Source organism: Aquila chrysaetos, chromosome 9, assembly GCF_900496995.4.
Source record: "Aquila chrysaetos chrysaetos chromosome 9, bAquChr1.4, whole genome shotgun sequence".
NCBI classification, from domain to species: Eukaryota; Metazoa; Chordata; class Aves; order Accipitriformes; family Accipitridae; genus Aquila; species Aquila chrysaetos.
Genome location: NC_044012.1, coordinates 7,323,069 through 7,336,221, shown reverse-complemented (window position 1 = coordinate 7,336,221; position 13,153 = coordinate 7,323,069). Strand labels below are relative to the sequence as shown.

General features: G+C 39.7%; 1 protein-coding gene across 11 annotated transcripts in view; it reads left to right on the top strand.

Moving 5' to 3' along the window:
• Positions 1 to 1,904: 1,904 nt before the first annotated feature.
• WWOX (WW domain containing oxidoreductase) overlaps positions 1,905 to 13,153 on the top strand; it is a 548,624-nt gene continuing 537,375 nt past the window's right edge. For all 11 annotated transcript variants that reach the window (XM_030024237.2, XM_030024229.2, XM_030024235.2 and 8 more), the window contains exons 1-4: positions 1,905 to 2,074; positions 4,738 to 4,802; positions 6,065 to 6,122; positions 7,826 to 8,004. In XM_030024237.2, the coding sequence (XP_029880097.1) occupies positions 1,968 to 2,074; positions 4,738 to 4,802; positions 6,065 to 6,122; positions 7,826 to 8,004 (409 nt within the window). In that variant the 5' untranslated portion in view covers positions 1,905 to 1,967. The remainder of the gene's footprint in view (positions 2,075 to 4,737; positions 4,803 to 6,064; positions 6,123 to 7,825; positions 8,005 to 13,153) is intronic.

The window sequence follows — 13,153 nt, the reverse complement described above, 5'->3', positions numbered from 1 at the left end:
GGGGCTAAACCGTGACAGGGAAGTGTGGAGTTTCTTAAATATTTTTGTAGAAACTGAAATTGCACTGAAAACAATATCAACCCAGAGGAGACTGTGGTATCATATTACTTGTGTACCAAGGGCTTCAAGGCAATTCATTAATAGCCACGTTGTGCTGTCAAACAAACCCTTTGCTTTTTCATTCAATAAATATTTTTACATGATAGGCAGTGGTTCTATTTAATGGGTATATACACATATATACATGCCTAATTTTGAGATTCTATTTCTCTTTCTAATCTAAAGTACGCTGTACACCCTTAACACTGAAATACTGTAATGCTGCTGTTTACATTTAGGACATAATGCACACTTTATGCAATATAGATGGTTGGGATAGGATCACTGTCAGACAAATGATTTCCACATTCCCACTGAACGCAGTTGGTGGAACACTGGATGCTGAATACTAACAGACTGCAACAGGAAGAAAACTAACAACTACCTTTTCCTACAGTACTACTGCTAGATTAATACTTTTTTCCCTGTACTTCAAATATTGACTTAAATAATCTATTTTCTTGAGACTTGGCACATCTCTCTACTCAGTCACCTATGGAATATTTCAGCAGCTTCCTGAACCAGAAGTGAGCATGTCACTGAGGTTTCCCTTCCCATATATTTACCCAAGAGAGTATGGTCACAGCCTTTTTTAATACTCCCAGTAATACTCACATGAAAACTGGCTCTTGATGATGTATGTGTTTTTATTTCTAGCAGGAGGGGATAATTTAGTAGGTGTAATTCCTCAGAGGGACCTGCAAAGTGATGGGAGCAGCAGGGCAGAAAAAAGTTCAGGCTGCTTTTCTAGACAGATATGAATGCCATTACTGGGGAGTGAGGGAGCCATATAGGTCAGTGTCTCAAATAGTGCATAAAAATGTTACCCGAAGGAGTCAGAGCGCTCCAAGGCATTTGTGGGGTTGCACTGCCACCTGGTGCAGTCCTCGGTGATTACAGGCTCTGTCCAACCCTGGGTTTGGCTTTTTTTTTAAATTTTTTTTTGCTTAAAACACGTGACAAAGGACTACAATGGGAAGATTCTCTTACAAATGCTGACAGTTGGGTTTGGTTGTATAAATAGATATGAATATGTCAGCATATGGGTATGGGATCAAAAGTACTGAGGTAGGTCGGGGGCGTATGCCATATCAACTGAGTAATGGTAGCAGACCAGGTACTTCATCTGTCACGGCTGCGAAGTGGGCTGCCCGGGCTTCAGCGGCCAGGACAGGAGTTACTACTATAGGTTACTGTCAATTCACTGACCTGGAACGCTTCAGTCTTTGCAGCCGACTGTACTTATGTCGCCAGGTGACACAGGTTTGGCAAAGAGGCCTGTGCAGCCGGGGGGGTGAGGCAGCCTGTGGCCTGCCAGGCCCCTGGGCGTTCGAGGTACTTCTCGCCAGCCGGGCTTTCCTCACCCAGCCAAGCGACGCGGAGGAGCTCTGGCTAACACGGCCACGACGGAGAATCTCGTCCCAGAGCTCAGAGGCTGACAACTGATGGCAAAAAGCTTAAAGGACAGTTCATTTTTCATTGCTTTCCGGGGCCTCGTCGTATTCACGCCTGCCCCCTGAAAACAGAGGGCTGGAAACACTCAAAGCCCCCCAAATCTGAGATTCTTATGCCTTCCGTGACGATTTCAACTCAGTCCGGGGCCCCTTTGGGGTTAAAACCTCAGTGTCACAGGTAAAACCTACAAGACCGAGAACGAAGTCGCTGTTCAGCCACGGTTCCCGCGGGCTGAGGAGAACGCCTCCCGCCTCATCCCCCCCCCCCTCGACGCGGCGCCGGACTACATTTCCCATGGTGCCCCCGGGCCGCCGCGCCGCGCCATTGGCTGAGCCGGCCGGAAGGGGCGGTGTGGCGCGCGCCCGCTGGCCGGCGGCGGCAGCAGCGCGGGGCTGCGCGGAGCGCCCGTCCCAATGGCAGCGCTGAAGTACGCGGGGCTGGAGGACACGGACAGCGAGGAGGAGCTGCCGCCGGGCTGGGAGGAGCGCACCACCAAGGACGGCTGGGTTTACTACGCGAAGTAAGGGAGCGGGGGGGGGGGGGGGGGCGAGGGCGAGCACGCCTGGAGCCCTCTGACCACCCGCCTCTTCGCCCCGGGGCAGCGTCCGTGGAGCCGCCGCTGCTGCCCCCTCAGCGCGGGGTGGGGCAGGAGCCGCCATTTCCCGCCCTGTACCACAGGGGCGAGCTGCCGCCGTCGGGCGGCTGGGGCCGGGCTTGGTGGCGGGAGCGGTCTCCGTGGGACTCGGTTTCCGCGTGAGGTGCCCTCCCGACTCCTGGGAGCGCTGAGCGTGGGTTGGGCTCTCCCAGCCACAGCCTCCCCGTGCCGAGCCCCGCGGGTGTCCGCGGGAGGGGAGGCCAGGCCGGAGGGGCGGGAAAGGAGCGGGCAGGTCCGCCTGCCTCGAGTGGGAGCGATGCTGGAGCGGCTCCGGGCACGCGTGGGTCCGGGAGTGAGCTGTCACGCAGCTGTTGCTGTTGCGGAACGCTTCACGGCTCTGTGGGTAGTCTTCGTACGTAGTATGGGCGGCTGAGCCCTACACGGCGTTGTAGTTTCCTTAGTTTTCCTTCTTGTAGGGATAGAGAAGAAACAGCTACCATGGAAGTTAAAAGTTATAAATGCGCTCCTTCAGCTCTTCAGGATACTACAGCTTTGACAAGAGATGAAAATTTGCGTTTGGCACCATCTGCTTGTGCCACTCTGATTGCATCCGCGCTGGTTACAAAAGGGGGTGTGCTACAGGGGCTAACTAACTTAGTGGAATATATATTTATATATTTTCTCCTCGCTTGTGGTTTCTGTAACCATGCTGATCTTGGAATCTGTTTCAGTCTGTTTAAAGCTGCAACATTTATTCCCTTCCACAAAAAGGGGGAAAAGTATAGTGCGTTCTCACCTGTGGTGAGTTGGCATCTTCCTCCCAAGTTCTGCTTTACAAACGCTGGACAGAATGCTTTTGTTTATCAACACTTGGTTTATAAACACTGTAAATTCCCTCTAGATGATCATTTTTCTTAGCTCAAGTTTCTGTGTATTTCCTTTGACTTCAAAAGCCCTTTCAAATAGGAATCACTTGGTGAAAGTAGCAAATGTACAAAATAATAAGATATTACTGAGAGTAGTTTTTACACAAGCACTTGATTGAATAGTTCTTGTTTTTTAACTGTTGTGAAACTGAACTAATTCCATTTAATTTAATGACATGACATTAGTGTATCTGTACCAGCTGAAAATCTTGCCCGGTGTGTCTAAAAATACTTGACACAAAGAGGTGTTACGCTATTGCTACCTTTAACATAAGCTCTAGATCAGTGATACCTCTGCATAATCTGGAAATTTGTTTTTAAACCTTATCAACAATATGAACTTTAAACTTAGCAAGAACAGGGTTACTTTGGTTTAAGACCTTTAAAGGTTTTTGTGATGAGTCAGGTGTGAACACAGACAGTTACCAAAGCTTGGTGGGCGTGCGTTTATTTGTCAAGCTATGGTAATTTGGTTATGTATGTTGCATCAGACAGGAGTAACTCAGGATCTTGTATCTTTAGTGTATGAGTGTCCTGAAGTTCAAGTGTTACTGCAGGTCACACAGATGTACTTAATTTAGTCTCAGACCACCAGCTGTGATTCTTGTAATACAGTATGCCATCACTGTGGGCTAACTGCATGGTTATTATAAGAAGGAACAGTTGCTTATGTTGCATGCAAATTGCCGTTGGTACTAGACCTGTATTTTAGTGATTATTTGTGTAGGTTATTCAATAATGTTGTCAGTCTTTATTTCATACTTGGGCAGTTATCAATTTGGATGCTCTTTCAAGTAATCCCTGCCTGACTCTTAATATAGAAATGTGGTTATTATTTTAAAATATTTAAGAAAAGATAAGATTTTAATATCCAACCAGATTTCAGCACTTCGGGTATTTTAAGACCTTGGTTATGTGTACATCATTTTGCTTAATAGTCTGTAGTGCAGAAAACCTTATGATAGAGTATAGTAATTCTGTTATAGTGATTTGAGTGAATAAAATCTCTGAATTAGAAGAGGAGATGCAATACCATTATCACCCATGTTAAATAAATAGTCTGGTAGTTAAGGCCCTTGGACAAACTTACCTGTCTAAAGCTGCCATTCCTCATGTAGAAATCAAGACTTCTTTACCTTACAGCTTGCAAATTAATGTTATTAGACAGGTGGTTTAGGTGCTTTTGTTATTTGAAAACTTTCTAATATTATTTCTACTAGTTTCTAATAAATTATTTTCTTGCTTCTTTCTTCTTTTTTTCCTGCCAAGGATCACCATCTTTTTGAGACATTTTCTGAGTCTGTTAGTGTTATTCTTTAATGACTTTTGGGTTTTCTTTCTTCTCATGGTAAGCAACAAAACTTAGATTGGAAGTCAAATATTTATTTGAATTTTTATAGACTCCTGTGCTCTCTGGTTAGTTACTTTTCCTTCAGAACTGTGGCAATATGGAAGCCTGACAACTTCTAAGAGCAGTTTTGACCTTTCTTAAACAAGTGATTGACATGTTCCTTTTTTTGTAGAAAACAAGCCATTTTCTGAACTGTATTAAAAAAAAAAAAAGTAGTTAAACTGTATTAACTGTATGGAAAAAAAAATTTTATTACATCAGAAAAATTATTAGGCTATTTTTTAAAATCTTAAACTTTTCTTTTCCTACAGCCACCTGGAAGAAAAAACACAGTGGGAACATCCTAAATCTGGGAAGAGGAAACGTGTTGCAGGAGGTTTGTGTTAAGCTTTTGTAAAGAACTGAAATTATGTTACAAACATCAACTGGATATTGTGCAGGAGCTAGATCTCATTTTGATCTTCTAGTTGACACTAATCACCTAGGCAAACTGAGCTTGCAAAATACAGCTGATTTCAGTGGAGCTTTACCTGTGTGATTGTGTCCGTGTAGGGTAATCACTTTGCAGTTTTATGGCTTTCTTGTATTGCTCTGTAAAGCCAAAGTACTAATTCTAGCATAAAGGGGTTGTTTTACTGTGGCTTGTAAAGCATAGAGTCAAGGGCTGAATTTCTCTGATATCCTGGCGTCCATCAGATAAATATTATAGTTGGATTATATTCTTCAAAGAATGTATGCGATCAAAGAATATCCCTGGCACAGAAGGAAGTCCCATTAGTTTTCATTTTACTTGTTTTCCCCAACCCAACTGAATGTTTGTGCCAGAGCAGAAGACAGCCAATGCTGCAGGATACTTGCAAAGGTATATGACTTCTTAAGGACCTTGGATCAGCGCCTTAAATTAGATCTTTCCAGAAGCTTCTATGTGGTGTACTTAGGGGTGCTATACTATTGGCAAGCCATATTTCTTTTGGCACTGGTAATGTGACTATAGCTAACTGGAATATTTTCAGTAGATTTTGAGCCAATTGAATTATAATTGTATACTTTTCATCCAGGATTAGAAGTACTGGGAATGCTACCTATTAAGTATTTCTGTAGGGTCTTTTATGAAATAACTTTAAAAAATGAGTTTTGTCATTTTTGTTCTTTTATCTGTCCTTTCAACTTCGTTTTAATGTATTCCATACCCCCTTGAGGGGGTACCAGATCTTCCAACTTCTGGTATGTTACATGTAACTTTTCCTACATTTAGTTCAATGTTTCTGCTATTTACTTTATCAGGAATAGATACTACACAATGTGCAGTATAGACATGGACTAGGAAGCATGGTTGCGTTTTGCCAGTTTGTGCTATATCATGAAACAACCTTTATACAGAACTTTTAGATTGCACTTAATATGCTAGTCATTACAGTTGTACCAGATCTCCTGTATGTTGTACTCTTATTAGAGAGCAATTGCATGTGATTAGGGAAGCAATACTTCTTTCGAGTTCCAATATTCAAGTGCAGCAGGTAGCTGTATTACCTATGTAAATAATGGAGAATTTTGCCCCATCTGTCTGAGAAATCACTTAGAGTACACTTAGATTTGAAGTTTAAGCCTGCAAAAGGTAATGTTTTATGTGTTTCCTAGGTCTGCCATACGGATGGGAGCAGGAGACTGATGAAAATGGACAAGTCTATTTTGTAGAGTAAGTATGTCGATGTAGAATATGGACAAGTAGGACAACTGTGTTTCAAGTTGGGTAGCCTTTTGGAGGTGTGATACTGTGACAATATCGGCTGGAAAGATAAAGAAATTACTAAGTACAACTTCAGAATCCATATGCAGATATTACACTTGTCCACATCTCAGTGTGAGCTGATCCTCAGGCAATGTTTATGTAGGCTCGTTCTGTTTGTGTATGTTTATGGATAAACTCTGTATGTATAACTTTAAAAACATATCCAGAACTTCATGGCCGATTGGTAACGTAGCAGTGGTGCTTTAAACATACAAGATGAAAACAAAATTGCTGCAGCTCTGACTCACTTGCAATCTAAAGCACAGGAAGAAAAGAGGTCAGTGATTGAGCTAGCAAAGATTTTTAGAAAGATAAGGTAGGAGGAAGTTCACAGAAGCAAAAAGGGATTTCTAGGAACGTTTCCTTTTGTATCTTTTCAATGGGAGGGTCAAAATGGGGTAGTTATCTTAAATTTATGTGGCAGAATGAAGACTATTCATAGGCCAAAATAGTAAGTGTAGCTTCTCTGTCCTATAATTAAGGGTTGAAGACTGAAACTTGTTGCTTAGTGTCTCTGATAATTGTCTGAAGAAAACTAAAACTCCGTTTTAGAAAGGTGAGCCTGACCCAAGTTATGCCATTTGCTGAGCTGATGTGAAGCTATTTGTTTTCAGTTGTGTCGTGGTTTAACCCCAGCCAGTAACTAAGCACCACGCAGTCGCTCACTCACTCCCCCCCTCCCCCCACCCAGTGGGATGGGGGAGAAAATCGGGGAAAAAGAAGCGAAACCCACGGGTTGAGATAAGAACAGTTTAATAGAACAGAAAAGAAGAAACGAATAATGATAATGATAACACGAATAAAATTACAACAGCAATAATGAAAGGATTGGAATGTACAAATGATGCGCAGTGCAATTGCTCACCACCCGCCGACCGGCACCCAGCTAGTCCCCCAGCGGCGATCCCCCACCCCCAGTCCCCCCAGTTTCTATACTAGATAGGACGTCCCATGGTCTGGAATACCCTGTTGGCCAGTTTGGGTCAGGTGCCCTGGCTGTGTCCTGTGCCAACTTCTTGTGCCCCTCCAGCTCTCTCGCTGGCTGGGCATGAGAAGCTGAAAAATCCTTGACATTAGTCTAAACACTACTAGCAACAACTGAAAACATCAGTGTTATCAACATTCTTCACATACTGAACTCAAAACATAGCACTGTACCAGCTACTAGGAAGACAGTTAACTCTATCCCAGCTGAGACTAGGACAAATTGTTTGAGTAAAAAGTACTGAGCTACATTTCTCATTGGTATATTGTTTCAAGGGAGTAGTGTAGACCCTTTTTATAGAGCTCCTAAGAGAACATGATCTTCCCTAATATAATGCGATTTTTTCCTTGACAAAATTCTGCTTTTTATGTCAGGGGTTCACAGGAAGTTCAGAATGGCATTGTGAAGTATGTGAATACAACTATTAATGGACACTGTCACAACTGGAAAAATGGTTGATAAAAAAGTAATAAGGATAATTTTAACAAAACTGAAAAAAAATAATGATTTTGGGGAATTTAGATAATCCACTTGAATTGTACACAACAGTGGTTGAAATACATTTAAAATGTAAATACAGAGTATGGAAGGGTCAAAGCAGTTGAATTTTTGTGTTCTTTTGCAGCCACATAAACAAAAGGACTACCTACCTTGACCCAAGACTGGCCTTTACAGTTGAAGATAATCCGGTAAAACCTACCACTAGACAGAAATATGATGGAAACAGTACTGCAATGGAAATACTCCAGGGTCATGACTTGAGTGGAAAAGTGGTTATAATCACGGGAGCAAATTCAGGAATAGGTAGGTTAACATTACATATAAGGTAAAATACGGCAATCTTTATCTTACCGGCTACTTTGTTGTTAAATATCTGTGTACTTTTGGTATTCAAACTTGGTTTGCATTATTTCCATATAAAACCTCTAGTTAGAAAACTTTTTTTTCAGGTTTGTGTACTGCTTTTTAAAAAAGTGTGGAGAATTTGGAGCTTAGAGGAGAGCCACAGGAAAGACATCAAGTCTGAAACAATTGATTTTTGTCTAGAAAAATACTGATGGAGGCATTTTACCTTATGTAAATATATTAAGGATGGCTATGAAAGGGAAGGGAAGTTTCTTCTTATGATCTTGGTGGCTAGGACAAGGAGTAAGGTTTGTATGGCTGCAGGGGAGTTCAGATAAAGTATTCAGAAAAACTTTCTAAGGGCAGCAAGTAAACTCAGGTAAAGATTTTCCAAGGAGGCTGTGGGATTTTTATCTCTGAACATGTTTTCAAGTCAACTTGATGATGAACTTGTGTCAGAATATCATATTCAATTCTCCTTTAGGGCAAAACTGCATGTTTATCACCTTTTGAAATCCCTGTTAGCTGTATTTTCTAGCAGGCTCATAAATCCTTTTAGACACTCAGGTTGTTTAAGTATCTGTTACATGGTATTACTTCTATAGCGGGTGAGTATTTGAGAGATTCTAATTAGCTGCTTTTGTTTCATTTTATAATGATGCTTTGGTGCTTAGGGGCTTTGCCTTTCTTCTCAGAAGGCAGGATTTCTTCTCTAACTTAATTTGCTAGGCTGTTTGAAGTTTCACTCAGCAATCTGCGCAGGATATGTCTTTTTCTGTGGCTTAAATTTGTGGAGGAGCCACAAATATTAAAACACTGGTATGGTTTTGTGTTAGATATGAACTTTTTTGGTACATGAAGGGATCTACCTAAATCCTAGATAACTTATCTTTTGTTTCCTTTTGTGGTTTGCATTTTTCTTTATGGTGGGAATACATCAATATTGGAAGAGTCCTTATGCAAATTATTTGGTGTCTTTTTTTATTTTTTTAGTGCAGGATCTTGACTTAAATGCATTTATGAGGACACTGGAAAACCTTGGAGATGTTCTGGAAAATGCATTAATAGCAGGACTTATCACTCTGAATTCTCTTGGTCTTTACCTCTTAATTATTTAAGGGAGTGTTATCCCACAGGAGTCAGATGAAGAATTTAGAGCTTTATTGTAGCTTGCAATTTAGGCATTAACAGAACGTGTCCTGCTGTCATTGCATGGTATGCTACTACAGATTGGTATTGCAGTTAGGGCAGCAAGTGTTGTACTTATCTGTCTCAGTGAGGAATTTGTGTTTTCTAGTAAGGTTTACATTCCGGATTCTTGGTACAGCCTGTCTTTACATTGCATCCAGCAGTAGAATTTGCTTTGTATGCAACTGTGCAGTCTCAGAACATTTAAGAATTACCTGGACTCAAATGATTTGCCTTCAGCAGGAGAAGAGCTGCCATTCAGACTTGCTGAATGAGCTGAAAGTGTTTCATATATGGCAAAAGATTAATCCAAGATATATGATGCTTTTGTCAAGAGTTTTTTCCCCTGTTTCTCCCTTAGTTTATAATCTGGATTAGGCACAAGTAAGTGAGTGTATCCTTGCACCAGATCTTCTTCACTTGTGACATATATGCATGGATATATGTATATACATATACACATATATACCGTTTTGATTTCTATTAGTAGGTGAGGGCAGGCTATTGCTCCTGGTCAGAAGCATACCAAGAAGAGTGGGAGCATTAGTGAAATAAGCCTTGGGCTTGTGCTGCTATATGAGGTTAGGATATAGGGAGTCCAAAACTATGAAGGTGATGTCATAAATATGTGATTAAGGTGGTGTTATGGCCTATATAACTCAAAACTCTTGCATACCATGTTGCATTTAGTATTGCTGTAGTGCTAGGCTTTGTGTCTGATAGTACTTACCAATTGTCATGGAGCATGGATTAAGGAGAAAGCAGTTCTAGGGTTCACGCTTTCTATGTAACCTATGTTCTTTTTTTGTAGCTCTAAGGGCTTCTGAGGGAGGATATAATCTGAGCTGGGCTTGTGCTGGTTATGACTTCTGATTGACCTGCTTGATGGAGAAAAACAAGGTTCAAACTCCTTGGTTTTGTGTGAAGGGAGCACTCCCCCTTTGGGGTTGGCTAATAGTGTTCTTGTCCAATTAATTTGGATATAATTGGCAGAATTTGAAGTTTTCTTGGAACTCTGTTGTCTGAGTCTTTAAAATGTATCAGTCTTAGCTTAACTGTTAACCATGCTTTGTGACTCTTGGCAAACTGCTTTGAACATGTCAGTGTCATGTAATAGATGGCAATGTAGAGATCCCTGTGAGCTTTAACATGTCTACACAATTCTTTGGGACTCCATGTGGAAACACTAATTAGCTAGCTCAAGTGGAGTCTTACCAGTTCTGGAGCTTATCCCCCAGTTATTTTAGGATTTCAGTGCTGTGCTCTACTTTGTGTTGTAGATACTTCTTTTAAACTCTCAGTGTATTCTGGAGCTAATTCCCTCCCTGAATATTTTGAGGAGTGAACAATTACTGTTTTTTCAGAACACTGACATGCTTTCTTTAGGAGGTAAGTGTAAATATTTCCAAGGAAATATTGCTGCCTATTAAGTAGAAAGTGATTGAAAAAGAATGTATTACTTGTTGAGTATTTGTACTTAATAATGTAAGAAAAAAGAATCACTCAACCTTTTCATTGTTGTCAAAATGAGTTTCAATGGTATATTTGAAACTAACTTTATGGTTTCTGTACATTTCTTGAGAAATTTTTCATTTCAAGATGGGTAGAACAAAGATCAAGGTGGTATAGACTGCAGTCTGTCAAAATGCAGAAGAATGCTTTTTCAATTACTGCATTGCTGGATGCTCAAAATAAAGTTTGGAAAATGCTGAGGATCCCTTGAAAGATGGATGAACATAGAAGTTATTTTTTTATTCAGCCATATACACTGCTTTAAGATAGCAAAGTTAAAAACAGATCAACAAAGATGGAATGATACGTTAATTCACTTTATTTGTGAATCTAATACAGGGAATCCAACATAACTTGCCAGGAACATTTTTTTTTTTTTTTTTTTCTTATAGTTGAAAAATTTCCTCAACTTCTGAAAAACATAGGTGCTTACTTGATTACTGAGGGAATACTTTGGATGACTTCAGTAGTGGTAGAGTTCTAGTGGTATCACACATACTGGCTTCTCAAATGTTACTTCATTGCCATTAACTTCTTTTAACATGTCTGTAAAATGCGGACACTGTCTGCTCTGTGGTTCTTCTTTTTGTTACTAATTAGGAATATGGAGTGTAAGAATTTCCTAGATTACATACCCACTTTCATAACTTAGTCTTTAAAATTGCTGCAAAAAGTGTGTGTGTGTGGGAGAAAAAGTACTAAAAAAAATTAGATTTATAAACAATTAATTAGTTTTCATTAGCAACTTTGACAAGGTTAATGAATTACTCTGTTCTTACAATATGAAGAGATCATAGCAGATCAAGAGTTATTAATAAAATGTTTTCTTTTTTTTTTTTTTTGGAAGCTCTTTCTTCTGACAGTAGAGTCCAACTATTATTTGGGTTTTTTTCCTCATTTATTTTTTAAGCTCAATCAAAATTTTAGTCTGAGTATCACATTAGAAGTTGAGGTAACTTTTGGTGACAGTAAAGCTGGTGTAGTAAAAAGAAGTAAGACTGACTTACTGAACGGTTTAGTCTTGTGTCAATCCTTCTGGCTTTAAAAACTTATTGTTCTATGTACATTTAAACATGAGTAGTGTAAATTGTCATTTTGTTCTCTTAAAGTCAGTGAGACTTATTCCACTGTGAGCAATTGAAGATAGTGTGCAATTTTGTGTGGGTGGTGTTCTTCTGTTTTAAGGGTCTCAACATCAGTTAGGTTACAGTGAAAATACTTCCTTAGCATGCTTCTTGTATGAATAAAGTCATACTTTCTAATTTTTCCACTAGAGGGCTGTGTTGCTCTTTGAAAATATTGAACAAAAGAGACCTGGTGCTTTTTCCTGTTTTTAGTAAATGCTCCTGTAATTTTGTTGTTTGTGTTCTTAATTATTAGGACTAGAATTTGAAATTTTAAAAAGCATGTCAGCTGTTTATCTAGGTTTAATTTTATAAAGAGATGTGGTATTTTCAACTGCATGTGTGAGCAATCTCCTCAAATCAAACACATTTTTAAAAATAATATTACTTGGTTTTAATATCAGGGAGACAGTTGTGTAGCTAATGTGATTTTCTATGACTTGTATAAATATTGCTATCTGTTCTTAAGATTCATGTAGCTATATGACCTTGAAATGACAATGTGTTCTGTTTTCTGTATTGGGTGCAGTTGCATCTAACCTATTGTGACTGCTAGAGTATGCATGAGTAGCGAAATGTAAGTAGTATTGCAGTATATGATGGAAGGGCAAAATGTGTATGTTCTATGCAGTCAGGCAGATTCCAGAAAGTAGGGTTTTTCTTAATGCTTTTCCAAGATTTTATCGCAAAACTGTATTGATAATCACAACTAAACCATTGCTTAAACTGCATTTCTAATTTTTCTGCTATATGAAGGTCAAAAGAAATCTGTTAATTGCTTTTGTAAGGGATGCCCAGAACAAGCACAAATTATCTCAAGAAAATGAAAACCGCTTTTGGCTTTGAGCAGCTTAATTTTTTCAAATGCTGAAGAAAATACAGAAGCTTCAGTCATAGTGTGGCTTGCTATATTGCTTTTCTTGATTATGTTTTACCAGAGTAAAGCATGTAATTTTATAATTGTGGAAATGTTTTAGATTATTTCTTCAAAATAATTGTCGGCTAATGTTTGGCTAAATGGAATTCTCTCTTTTGTGGCACTTTTATTGCTATGCAATGAAGATACCTTAGCCGGGAGAAAAGTTGTATACTAGTTACTATTAATCAGTACTTAAAAGACAAGTCACTACTCCAGTGAGCTTTTGGTCTGCATATACTTTTGGTATGAGAAGCTACCATATTTCTTTTATTTCTTGTACCAAACTTCAGTATTAGCAGCTTTTGTCATATTGATGCAAAAGGTTGAGGAAATGCACTTATAAATTATCACAATTAAACATCTG